The sequence below is a fragment of the Antechinus flavipes genome, chromosome 1 (assembly GCF_016432865.1).
Source record: "Antechinus flavipes isolate AdamAnt ecotype Samford, QLD, Australia chromosome 1, AdamAnt_v2, whole genome shotgun sequence".
Lineage (NCBI taxonomy): Eukaryota > Metazoa > Chordata > Mammalia > Dasyuromorphia > Dasyuridae > Antechinus > Antechinus flavipes.
In genome coordinates this window covers 716,945,002-716,958,406 of record NC_067398.1, presented here as the reverse complement: position 1 = coordinate 716,958,406, position 13,405 = coordinate 716,945,002, and the positions used below count along the sequence as shown (strand labels likewise).

Here is a 13,405-nt window from a genome sequence, read left to right as displayed (position 1 = left end):
GTCCCGGGCACAGGGAAGCGTGGGCACATTCCCGGGCACAGAGCGGGGCACCCACAAGGCTCGCAGGAATGAGGCTCCCAGGAAGTAAGCGAGCTGAGTCACCCCCAAGGTGACCCCCAAGGCCGGGGAGGAGAGGGACGGTACCTGCTCGCTCCAGCCGCACCAGCACCGGGTACTGGACAAAGAGCTTCTTGATGGTCACCAGGAGCGACGTCCACTCTTCTCGCCTCTCGTTCTGAACCACCACCCTGCGGGAACGCGGAGGGGCCAGAGTGGGCGCTGGCTCCGGCCTCGGGGGCTCGGTCACCACCGCGCTCCGGGCCCAGTTTCGCCACCAGGAGGCGGGATCGCTCCCACGAGCCCCACATCCCCTCCGGCCTCGGCGGAAGCCGCGCTCCCAAGGAGCAGCCAGGGTCGGAGAGGAGAGCCGGGCCCCCGGGCCCGTCCTTGCCCCGCGTCCCCCGACCAGGCGCTGACAAGCCCCCTCCCCAGCGGAAGCTGAGCCTCCCCGGGGAGCAGAGCCTGGAGCTGGGGGGAGGGGGCGTCAGGGCCGTACCCGAAGGCCTGAGGCGGACGTCGTGCCACGCGAGCCGACGCTTCTGGCAGAGCTGCCCGGGCACGCACCAAAGGGGGGCCTGAGCCGCGCGGGCAGCGAGCTCCCTGTCCCGGGAAGGATCCAACAAGAGCCTGCAGAGGCCTCCCGAGAGCCCCCGGGCCGGACCCTCCCAAAGGGGACGGCTCCGCCAAAGCCTCCTGTCCGTGAAGGAGGCCCAGACAAAGGCCGGGCCCGGGCCCCTCGTGGGACCCTCCTTGGAGCTTTCACCTGAGCAGACTCTAACCACACCAAGGACTGAACAAAAACCGCCGCCGAGGCGGGGCTCGTTAATAACGCCGGCCAAAGCCGGACGCGCCGGAGGGGCACGAGTCACACGGGACCTCGGCACAAGCCCCCAGCGGCGCCTCTGCCTGCTCGGGCTCCCCGGCCGCGAGATGAGGGGGGTCCCATTTGTGGAGCGCTCGGCCAGTCGCACTGAGAAAGCGGGGGTGGTGGGAGGAGGGGCAGCTCGGAGGCCCGGGAGTAGAGGCGGACGTGCTTTGGCCCCCGGGCTCTGTGAGGGAGGAGTCACCCCCAAAGCGTCCTCTGAGACCGGAAACGGGGGGGCACTGTTGTCCCCGAGGGCCCCCTGAGGACGGACCCCCCAGGACCGTCTGCGGAAGAACCCGAGGCCCGCCCGGCCCAGCTAGGGAGTCGCCAGCGTCCAGAGAGGGCGGGGAAAGCTGGACGCTGCCCCTGCCCCCTCCCCCCGGGCTGGGCCCAGAAGCCTGAGCCTCCCTCGGGGCCAGGGAGATGCTGACAGGAGGCTCCCTGGGGCTGCTGCAGGACCCTGGACAGCGCCGGCTGAGGGGGACATCCCGAGGGAGCCCCTGGGGGGACACCGCATTAGTGACCCCTCGGGGCCCAGAGCGCCACAAGGGCGAGAGCCCGGACCCCGCCCTTAGCCCCCACGTGGTCCCCGCTGCCCTGGACCACCAGGACGGAGCTCTGGGTCTGCGGCCCCCCGGGCGCCAGGCTGAGCCAGGTCCTTCACCCATCCCATCCCCCCTTCCCCCTGAGATGGCCAGGGAGCACTACCACACGGAGGGCTGGGCCTGAGTTCGAATCCAGCCCCAACTGAGTCACACAGCCTCTGCGTACCTCAGTTTCCTCCCCTGTTCAATGGGAAAAGCAGCTCCCTCCCGGAGTGGAACAAATAGAGACCCTACCCCAGCCCAGTGCCTGGCCCAGGAGCTGCTTAAATAAATGCCCGGTCACTCCTTCTCACGTGGCCACCCCCCAGGGGCCTTCCCTCCGCTCGCTCTGGGCTCCCCGATCCGCCCTACGGCCCCACCCAGCAGCCCCGGCCAAAGCCCCAGCTCGGCTCCCCTCGATGGCCCCGAGAAGGACCGGACGCTCCGGGACCCGCCGCCCAGCGCGCCCGCTGCGTCCGGCACACGGAGGCCCCGGGAAACGCCCCCTGCTCCTTTTCTCCCCTCCCTCCCTCCTTCCCTCCTCTTCCTCTCCACTGTGAGCCCCCCGAGGCAGGAAAAGGCCCTCCCCGGCCCCTCCCCCTGCACCCCCGGCCCCTCCCCCTCGGGGACTCCCCTCCCCCCCCCCCCCCGTGAGTCCCCGGGGCCTCCCAGCTTCTCCCGGCACCTCCGGGCAGGGCCTGACCCACAGACCTCGGGGGCGGCCCAGAAAACGGCAGCGCCAGCAAACCTACTTGTAAAAGTCTTCATAGAATCTGCCTTCATGGTCCTGCCGAATCGAGGCCCGGTGAGTCTCGGGAAACTCATCTGAGGGGGAGAGGGGGGGGGTCAGAAAGGGCAGAGGGGGCCCGAGGGCAGCGCCTCCCCCCTTCGCAGGAGCCCCGCCGAGGGCCGTCCCCGGGCACCAAGGGGTCGCGGCCCCCACGACGCCCCCACAAGCACGCCCGGCGGGCACCCGGACCCCCCCCCCAACCGCACCCCTGCGCCAGTGAAACCCGTCGGGGGCGTGCCCATGAGGGCGCCCCCGGGGCGTGGTGGGCAGAGAAGGTGGGCGGAGCCCTGGCCTCTGGGAGGCAGAAGGTGCCGCTGAGAGGCCCAGAGCCCTGGGGAGGGGGGCTGGAGACTCACCCATCGACTTGGCGTCATAGAAAGTCCTAGAAAACAGGACCACGGTCACCTCGTGGCTACAGTTCTTCTCCTGCACGAGAGGGAGGGTGTGGGCCGGGCGGATTCACTCTTCCCGCACAGGCTCCCAATGGAAGCCCCCTCCCTCCTGCTGGGACCCTCCGTCCTGCCGGGAAGCCGGCTCGGCTCAGCCCAGGGATGGGAACCCGGCGGCCGTGAAGGCTGGGGCACATGGAGGCCGGGGGCACGTGGAGGCCGGGGGCGCGTGGAGGCCGGGGGCCCGTGGAGGCCGGAGGCCCGTGGAGGCCAGGGGCCCGTGGAGGCCGGGATACATGGAGGCCGGGGGCCAGTGGAGGCCGGGGGCGCGTGGAGGCCGGGGGCGCGTGGAGGCCGGGGGCCCGTGAAGGCCGGAGGCCCGTGGAGGCCGGGGGCCCGTGGAGGCCGGGATACATGGAGGCCGGGGCCCGTGGAGGCCGGGGGCCAGTGGAGGCCGGGGGCTGTGAAAGCCGGGGACCGTGGAGGCCGGGGGCACATGGAGGCCGGGGGCCCGTGGAGGCCGGGGCCCGTGGAGGCCGGGGGCCATGGAGGCCGGGGGCCGTGGAGGCCGGGGGCCCGTGAAGGCCGGAGGCCCATGGAGGCCGGGGCGCACGGAGGCCGGGGGGCACGTGGAGGCCGGGGGCCCGTGGAGGCCGGGGGCCCGTGGAGGCCGGGGGCGCGTGGAGGCCGGGGGCATGTGGAGGCCGGGGCCCGTGGAGGCCGGGGCCCGTGGAGGCCGGGGCCAGTGGAAGCCGGGGCCCGTGGAGGCCGGGGGCCAGTGGAAGCCGGGGCCCGTGAAGGCTGGGGCCCGTGGAGGCCGGGGGCATGTGGAGGCCGGGGCCCATGGAGGCCGGGGGCCAGTGGAAGCCGGGGCATGTGGAGGCCGGGGCCCGTGAAGGCCGGGGCCCGTGGAGGCCGGGGCCAGTGGAAGCCGGGGGCCAGTGGAAGCCGGGGCCCGTGGAGGCCGGGGGCCCGTGGAGGCCGGGGGCCAGTGGAAGCCGGGGCCCGTGGAGGCCGGGGGCCCGTGGAGGCCGGGGGCCAGTGGAAGCCGGGGCCTGTGAAGGCTGGGGCCCATGGAGGCCGGGGGCCAGTGGAAGCCGGGGCATGTGGAGGCCGGGGCCTGTGAAGGCTGGGGCGCGTGGAGGCCGGGGGCCATGAAGGCCGGGGGCCAGTGGAAGCCGGGGCCCATGGAGGCCGGGGCCCATGGAGGCCGGGGGCCAGTGGAAGCCGGGGCCTGTGAAAGCCGGGGCCCACGGCAGCCACGCCCATGGGAAACGAGAATCAGCGCTCAGTTTCGGACTCTGCCCGTCCCAGAGCTCCTCGTAGAGGCCGACACAAACGTCCGGGTCCGAGACCTCCTCGGCTGGGGCCGTCCCTCCGCACAGGCCGATGGTGGCCCGGGGGACGGAGGGCTGGCCGGAGTCACGGCCCCGGGCGGGGTCAGAGGTCAGCAAACCTTGGCTCAGCCGCCCCCGGTCACACGGGGGAGCCCCACCCCCACTCCCACAGTCCCAACCCAGAGTCTGAGCCTACCTTCCACTTGGTAAAGAGGTCGGCAAGGAAACCATTCACAGCTTTTTCAAAATACAAGTCTCCTGCAAAGGAAGGAGCAGAGCAAAGTTGGGGGGGGCGCTTCTCCCCGAACCCCCGGCCGGCAGCAGGGCTAGTCTGAGAAAAGCCGGGGCCCAGACCAGCCAGAAGGGCCTGACGGAGCCTCCCCCTCCCTTGGGCCTCAGCCACACGGCGGCCTCAGCCCGAGGGCCCACGGAGCCAGCCCGGGCCCGGCCAGCACCAAGGCCGCAGGCTCTCAGCCACCGGGGACCCAGAGCCCCAGCTCTCTGCCGTCGCCCCGTCACGTGACCCAGAAGGCAAGGGGCAGAGGGGCTGCGGCGGTCCTGGGGGAGGGGCTGGCAAAGGGGAAGGAAGGGAGACGGAGCGCGGGGAACAGGCCGGAGCCAGCCTCAAGGACAAGGGGTCGAGGGGACGGCGCCCTCCGGGGGCCGCCATGTCATTCTGAAAGAGCATTTTTAAAAAGAGCCGAGTTCGAATCCGGCCTTGGACACCTGACACTTCCTAGCTGTGGGACCCTGGGTATCCCAGTGGCCACATGCAAACTCCTCCCTCCTCAGCAGGCGGTGAGTAAATGCTTTTTCTTTCATTCGCTCATGACAACAGAAAGAAGACAAGCTGCTTTTGCTTCCTTGTGTCAGGACTGCCAGGGGCAGCGGAGGAAGACGGGGATGGCGAGCGGGCCCAGCGACCCCCGAGGAACCCGAAGAACCTCGGCCCGAGCCCCGCGATGGAGCGCAGTGAAATAAGGCACCGATGCGGCGCCCGAGCCCCCCGTGACCTCCTTGGCGAGACCCCGAGAAGCAGCCGGGGAGAATAAGGAAGTAAGGGCCAGGGCGCTGGACTCCAAGGTCCGACAAAATCCTAGCGCACGCTGTGAACGGGGCAGAAGAGGGAGGACTCCCAAAATGGCCGCTTGGCCCCATTGCGGACCCCTGCAGACACGGGGACCCCACCTGGGGGCAGTGACAAGTGCAGGAGAGGGGCCCCCTCAACTGTGAGATGGGCAGCCCAAGTGCAGGAGAGGAATACGATGGAGCGCGCCCCAAATGGGACCAACACGAGGATCCTGACAAACACGGCAAGAGGCGGAATGAGAAGAGAATCACCCCGGGACCCCACAGCGGACAGAAGGCGGCGGGCTCGGCGAGACCGACGGGCGCCCGAAGCAAACGCACCCTTTGCCACGCCCTGCGCGTGGCGGACAACGGACGTGGCACGCGGCATTGGCTGCCCGGGGCCGGCCCTGAGAAACGGTTCTTTGTTGCCAGAAGGTTTCACAGAGGAGGGAGGAGGAAAGAAAATGGAAGGAAACGACGTGGTGCCCAAAGGCGGGGACAGAAGTCTAACAAAACAGACCAGTTCCTTCCCCAGTGGCCTTGGCGCCTTTTGCTGGGTGGTAACTGGCAGATCATTGTTGCAAGGATCGCTGGTCCACATTAAAGCATCTGAGCCCCCTTTCCTGCTTCGGGTCGTGGGGCGTTTCCTTCTAAAGAGAGAAAGCTGCGGCTGGGACGACGTTCTGCGCGGCCAGACCAGAGCAGCCTCTTTTGGAAGGAGGTCTCCGCTTACATGAACTGATGCTGAGTGAAACGAACAGAACCAGATCATTATATACCTCAACAACGATACTGTTTGAAGATGTATTCTGATGGAAGTGGATCTCTTCAAGAAAGAGAGCCTTAATTGATCAAAGATGGACAGAAGCAGCTACACCCAGAGAAAGAACACTGGGAAATGAATATAAACTGCATTTATGTTTTTCCTCCCAGGTTATTTCTACCTTTTGAATCCAATTCTCCCTGTGCAACAAGAGAACTGTTCGGTTCTGCACACGTATATTGTATCTAGGATATACTGTAATCTATTTAACATATATAGGACTGCTTGCCATCTGGGGGAGGGGGTGGAGAGAGGGAAGGAGGGGAAAAATCGGAACAGAAGTGAATGCAAGGGATAATGCTGTAAAAAATTACCCTGGCATGAGTTCTGTCAATAAAAAGTTATTAAAAAAAAAAAAAAAAGGAAGGAGGTCTCCGGAGGCTGCGAGGCCCCCTCGGTCCCATGTGACTGACCATGAGCAGCACGGGGGAGGGCGGCACTCACCAGGCCTCCGGATGGCACAAAGCTGGGCCTCCACAGAAGCTGGACAGGTCAGATGAGATCAAATGGAACAGGGGCAAAGGTCAAGTCTGACGCTTGGCTTGTGCAACCTTGGCTTCCTAACCTGGGCAAGCAAAGCCGGGCAGAGGTTGCCTTTTATCCAAGAGAGCTGTGGGGAATTGTGTGAGAGCTCAGAGTATTGGGTAAGCTCAGGGTAAACCACAGGGTGTCAGGAGGGCAAAGGAGACTAACAGCCTCAGGGGGCGCAGGGGCGGGAAGGGACGAGCGCGTCCGCTTCAGGGATCCCACAATATCTGCAGAACTGTGCCCAGTGGTGGGCTTCACTGTCCAGGAAGGACCAGAGGGCGTCCAGACCAGAGCAAAGGGGACACCAATGGGTCTCATTTTGGGGCTGAAAGAACCGGGGACGGTCAGCTTGGAGAAGAGAAGACTTGGGGGACAGAGGGGAGGAAAAGGCAATGAGATGGTTGTAGTCGAGTATCAGAAGGTGTGCCTGCGGGGAGAGCGATACGCTTCTTTTTGGCCCCAAAAAACAGATCCAGGATCCTCCTGGGCAGGGAGGCGCAAAAAGACAAATAGGGGCTTGATGTCAAGAAAACCTTATTCAGAGTAAGCATATAGCTGTCCCCACGGGAATAAGCGGCCCCTATGGGGGGTGGGCTCTCTCGGAACAGAGATCTTCAAGCAGGAGGCACGGAATAGAGAGCAAGATTCTTCTGGTTCTGGTTCTGAGTTCACTGGATGGGCGCCGAGAATCCTTCTGCCTCCGATAAGTTCTATGATTCTGGGAGCTCACGTGCCCCGCAAGGAGAAAAGAAATGTGCACAGGAGCAAAAGCAACCGGAGGACCAGAAGAAAGGATGACCTCAGAGAGCTCATTCTCCAGATGGGAAACTGAGGTCCTGAAAGCAAATGCCTTGCCCAAAGACCCAACGCTTCCTCGGCAATTCCCAGAACAGTATAGGACCTAGAGCACCAAGCCTGAAGAAAGGAAGATCTGAATTCTAACCCAGCTCCAGACATTTCCCAACGGTGTGACCCTAGGCAAGTTACTTAATTCTGACTCGGTGTCATCATCTGTAAAATGGGGATCATAAAATGGGATCCATCTTTCTCCCAGGGTCACTGTGAGGATCAAATGAGATATTTGTGAAGCATTATATAAAGACTAGTTCTTATCCTGAGTGAATCTCTTAGTAGAAGTGTAGTTGGAGATTGGAGGGGGAAGGGAAGGGAATAAGCATTTATATAGCAACTACTAAGCGCCGCACACAGTGGGAAGCACTTGGCACACAGTCTCTGATATGACAAGAGTTTCAGAGGATCGGAAGGTGGGGCCGGGCTTCGGGCTGCACTAACAGGGAGGAAGGCCCCACAACGAGAGGGTCAGCGGCCTCTCCGGGGCCTGACAAGGGAGCACTGACGCTCCGGCTGTCGGACCGGGGGATCTCGGCGTTGCTTCGGGGACAGCCCGATTCTGACCATTCACAGCTAACAGCGACATTACCATAAATATCGAAATCCCACATTTCACAGCTCATCTGAATAAATATATACACCATGGCTGAAGTCGAACGGAACACCACCTGAAAAAAACCAGACACGGTCACATTTCCCCGAGGACTAAGGCCAGAGATCCCTCACAGATCGCAGGAGGAAGAACAGCGCGGGACAAGCATGGCTGGGGAGGGGAGGCGGGGGCTGCTGCTGGGGATTCTGGGAGGGCTCTCACCCGAGTGTCTTCACTGATGTAGCCACACATGACTTTCTCACTCTTCACCCACAGCTCACCCGCCTGGGCCCTAAAAGCAAGAGACCACAACAGGTGTTTCAAAGGAGTCTGACAAGCAAGGGGCAGCACGTACAGGAGGAAAACAGAACAAGATTTCGATACAATGTCAAGCGAACAACAAATCCCCCAAATGACAGCTGTGTAAAAGTGAGGCAGCAGCAGGGAAACTTGGGAGGCACCGGGCTGCCCCTCCCTCGGGGTCCTGTTATAATCATTCTCACAGTTAAGATTTGTGAAACATTTTCTATCACATCCTCCCATTTGTATTTAAAACAACTCTAGGAAGTGAGTGCTGCCCATAGTTCCATTTTACAGATGAGGAAACTGAGGTCCACGGTGAAATAACTTGCCCATGGTCACATGGTAGTTAAGAGACAGAAGTGAAATTGGAATCCAGGTCCTCAGACTTCACGTCCATTGTTTTTTCCACATCACCTATTTCTAAACATCTGCTAATCTGCGCTGCTGCTGCTGCTCTTATTTTTACAACTGCTTCCCTTGGAGGTAAGTAAAGTCTGACATTTCATAGAAAGCCGCCATCGGTAATGGTCTACACAGCTGCTCCCGCGGGGTCACAAAAGGGCAAATACGGGGAATGACTCACCGGATACCTGCCAATTCCACCTTCTGAGTGATGTAGGCACAGGTGCTGACCTGGGAAGGAAGAAAAAAGAAAGAGCGACTGAGCACCCAGAGGCCCCAGAAGGAAACAAGACCCCAGGCTGCCCAAGTCTCATGGACATGTCAGTATAAAGTCAGGAGCATAACTGATTAAACAGTCTGCCTCTGTCTCTGTCTCTGTCTCTCTCTCTCTCTCTCTCTCTCACACACACACACACACACACGCACGCACACGCACGCACTCATTACAAAGCACTGATAGTGAAATCAGTCTGGTCCTATCTAAAAAATAAAGTGGTGGATAATAAACTAGATTAGCTACACAACAAGCAATAATAAATGACCACAGTAATCTAGTGATTGACAAATGCAAAGACCTAAGCTTTTAGGGTAAGAACTGGCCATTGGACAAAGTTGCTGGGAAAAATGGGAAGCGGTTTGGCAGAAACAAAGCACAGAACAATATTTCACACTATGTGCCAAGAGAAACTCGAAATGAACAAACGACTTGGACGTAAAGGTTGGTATCGTGAGCAAGTCAGAGGAGCCAGAATATCTTAACTCTCAGTTGTATATACAAGGGAAGAATTTATGGCCAAGCAGGAGATGTAAAATGGAAAATCCCGATTATACAAAATTTAAAAGGGTTATACAAACAAACCAATGCAGTCAAAACCAAAGAATAGGAAAGGAGGAAATGCGTTCAGCCTCTCCGATAAAGGCCATATTTTTCTTTCTTTTTTCTTTTTTTTTTTTTTTTAAATAATAACTTTATATTGACAGAACCCATGCCAGGGTAATTTTTTTATAATATTATTCCTTGTACTCGTTTCTGTTCCAATTTTTCCCCTCCCTCCCTCCACCCCCTCCCCTAGATGGCAAGCAGTCTTATATATGTTAGATATGTTGCAGTATATCCTAGATACAATATATGTTTGCAGAACCGAACAGTTCTCTTGTTGCACAGGGAGAATTGGATTCAGAAGGCAAAAATAACCTGGGAAGAAAAACAAAGATGCAGATAGTTCACATTCATTTCCCAGTGTTCTTTCTTTGGGTGTAGCTGCTTCTGTCCATCATTTATCAACTGAAACTCAGTTAGGTCTCTTTGTCAAAGAAGTACACTTCCACCAGAATACATCCTCATACAGTATCATTGTCAAAGTGTATAATGATCTCCTGGTTCTGCTCATTTCACTTAGCATCAGTTCATGTAAGTCTCTCCAAGCCTCTCTGTATTCATCCTGCTGGTCATTTCTTACAGAACAATAATATTTAAAGGCCATATTTTTCAAATATTTAGGGAACTGACCTAAATTTGTAAGAAAAACAAGAGCCATTCCCCAATGGAAGACCAGGCAGTTTTCAGAAGAAATCAAGATTATCAAAAGTCACATGGAAAAATGCTCTAAATTACTATTGATTAGAAAAATGCAAATTAAAATAACTGCGGTATCACCTCACATCTAGTAAATTGGTTGAGACGAGAGAAAAGGAAAGTACTGAAGGCGATCTCGGCGAATGGCGACACTACCCTAGGTTTAGCTGTAAACTGATCTAACCATTCTGAGAACAATTTGGACGTATGTCCAAAGGGCTATCAAACCGCATACCCTCGCACCCAGGGATAGCACTACGAGGTCTATATCGCAAAGACTTCATTTGAAAAAGGAAAAGGGCCAATCTGTACCAAAATGTTTACAGCAAATCTTTCTGCGGTGGCAAAGAATTAGGAATTGAAGAGATGGTTATCAATGAGGGAATGGCTGAACAAACAGTGATAAATGACTATGATGAAATGTTACTGTGATAGAAGAAGATGGTTTCAGAAAAACCATATAAGACATACACGAAGTGAACAGAATCAGGATCTCCTGATATATGTGGACACGTTGTCGAAAACAAAAGCGCTATCGTAAGACTTATCATCGTGAAGGATTGAGCTACTCTGACCAAGACAATTCCAAAGGACCCACGATGAAAAATGACACGGACCTACTCATTGAGCTGATGAATAATGAAGAAAGATTAAAGCTGACTTTTTTTAACAGTGTTTCTTACTTTTTATTGGGGGAGGGGAGCCCACAACATGGCTCATATGAAAATGTTTTGCTTTATTTTCTTTTATTTAAGTTTATGGAATAAAACAAGCATTTCCACAACACGGTACAATAAAAAAAGATTACCTTTCAAATATACAACAAAAATATCACGCAAATTTCTTTTTTTTCCTCCTCCCCCTCTACCCTGGAGATAGATACCATTAGACACAAGGAGAGGTATGTGTCTGATACTATATATTATTTTAAATGAATATCATTTATGTATTTTTAAAATTTAATTTAATTTTTATAATAGCTTTTCATTTTTCAAAATATATACAAAGACAGTTTTCAACCTCTACAAGAACTTGTATTCCAAATTTTTCTCCCTCCCTTCCTTCCATCTCCTTCAGAAAGCAAGTAATCTAATGTAGGTTAAATATAGGTAATTCTTCTAAACCTATTTCCATGTGTGTCATGCTGCCCAAGAAAAATCAGATCAAAAGAGAAAAAATGAGAAAGATGAAAAAAAAAAAAAACCCAAGCAAACAAACAAACAACAACAAAGGTGAAAATACTATGTTATGATCCACATTCAGTCTCCATAATCCTCTCTCTGGATGCATACAGCTCTTTCCATTACAACTCTGTCGGAATCGCCTTGAATAATTTCATTGTTGAAAAGAGCCAAGTCCATCGTAGTCGATCACAAAATCCTGCTGTTGAACAACGTTCTCTTGATTTTACTCACTTTACTTAGCATCAGTTCATGTAAGTCTTTCCAGGCTTTTCTGAAATCATTTCATCATTTCTTATAGAACAATAATATTCCATTACATTCATATGCCATGAGACTTACATGAACTGATGCTAAGTGAAATGAGCAGAACCAGGAGATCATTATATATATTCAACAACGATACTGTTTGAGGAAGTATTCTGATGGAAGTGGATTTCTTTGACAAAGAGAACTGATTCAGTTTCAATTGATCAAGGATGGACAGAAGCAGCTACACCCAAAGAAAAAACACTGGGAAATGAATATAAACTGCTTGCATTTTTGTTTTTCTTCCCGAGTTATTTATACCTTCTGAATCCAATTCTCCCTGTGCAACAAGAGAACTGTTGAGTTCTGCACACATAGATTGTATCTAGGATATACTGTAACCTATTCAACATGTAAAGGACTGCTTGCCATCTGGGGGAGGGGGTGGAGGGAGGGAGGGGAAAAATCGGAACAGAAGGGAGTGCAAGGGATAATGCAGGATAAATTACCCTGGCATGGGTTCTGTCAATAAAGTTATTTAAAAAAATATTCATATGCTATAACTTATTCAGCCATTCCCCATCTAATGGGTATACACTCAGTTTCCAGTTCCTTGTCACTAAAAAAAGAGCTGCTACAAATATTTTTACCTACCTTTCCAATGGGGTATTTTTAAACTATCTTGAAGTTTAAAGAAGAAATTTATTTGGGATATACAGGAATGCTGATGATTTTTGTAGATTTCCTTTTTATCCCGCTACTTTGCTAAAATGATTAATGAAGTACTTCAACCAACTTTGTAGGTGAGTCTTGGGATTTTCCAAGAATATCATCATAAAATCTACAATTACAGATAGTTTTTATTACCTCATTCCTTATTCTGATTCTTCCATTTCTTTCTTTTTTATTGCTATTGGTAGGATTTCCAATACAATACTAAATAATACTGGTGACAGTCAATAACCTTGTTTCACATCTGTTCTTACTAGGAAGGCCTCTAGTTTATCCCCATTTCAAATAATGCTTGCAGATGGTTCTAAATAAATGCTTTTTTTATCAATTCAAGAGAAAAAAATCTACTTATAGCATTATTTTAAGTGTTTTTAACATAAATAAATTTTTAACTTGATCAAAAGCCTTTTCTGCATCTACTGATATAATTATATGGTTTTTAAAAAAAATTTTAGTGCTGATATGATCCACTATGTTAATCGTTTTCCTTATGTTAAACCATCCCTGCATTCCTGGTATAAATCCCTCTTGATCACAATGTATAATCTTTGTAATATATTGTATTTTATTTAGGATGTTTCCATCCATATTCAACTTGGTAATAATAAGTTGTTAAAAAATTAAATGATACAAATTAAAAATAAAAATGAGTAAGCAAAGACCATAGATAACTACACTGGTGTTAAAGACGATCTCGATTCATATTCAGAGGAAGATAGTGAGGGTTTAAAAAAAGCCATTCCGGCCTCAAAGATTAACATCAAATGGTCACAAGTCCATAAAAGAATTATTGGAAGAACTTAAAAAGGAATTCAAAAATCAAATAAGGGAGAACAAGGAGAAATTAGAAAACAAAATAAAAGCAATCCAAGAAAATTATGAAAAGAAAGCTAATCTATTTAAGAAAGAAATACAGTAGCAAAGAGATTACAACTTATCAGCTGGAAAATACACTTTGACCAAGTGGAATTTACACCTGTGCCACAATCGACCATATCAAGAAAAAGAAATACAAAATCTTAAGAAAATAACTCTTAAAAGCTAGAATTGAACCAGTGAAACAGAATGACA

The 13,405-nt window shown here is 53.7% G+C and overlaps 1 protein-coding gene across 4 annotated transcripts in view; it reads right to left on the bottom strand.

Moving 5' to 3' along the window:
• Positions 1 to 13,405, bottom strand: part of DEPDC5 (DEP domain containing 5, GATOR1 subcomplex subunit) — a 73,355-nt gene that overhangs the window by 37,605 nt on the left and 22,345 nt on the right. For all 4 annotated transcript variants that reach the window (XM_051973175.1, XM_051973172.1, XM_051973174.1 and 1 more), the window contains exons 7-13: positions 8,778 to 8,827; positions 8,114 to 8,183; positions 7,889 to 7,967; positions 4,222 to 4,283; positions 2,656 to 2,725; positions 2,262 to 2,334; positions 145 to 248 (exon numbers count right to left, since the gene is read on the bottom strand). In XM_051973175.1, coding sequence (XP_051829135.1) covers positions 145 to 248; positions 2,262 to 2,334; positions 2,656 to 2,725; positions 4,222 to 4,283; positions 7,889 to 7,967; positions 8,114 to 8,183; positions 8,778 to 8,827 — 508 coding nt within the window. The remainder of the gene's footprint in view (positions 1 to 144; positions 249 to 2,261; positions 2,335 to 2,655; positions 2,726 to 4,221; positions 4,284 to 7,888; positions 7,968 to 8,113; positions 8,184 to 8,777; positions 8,828 to 13,405) is intronic.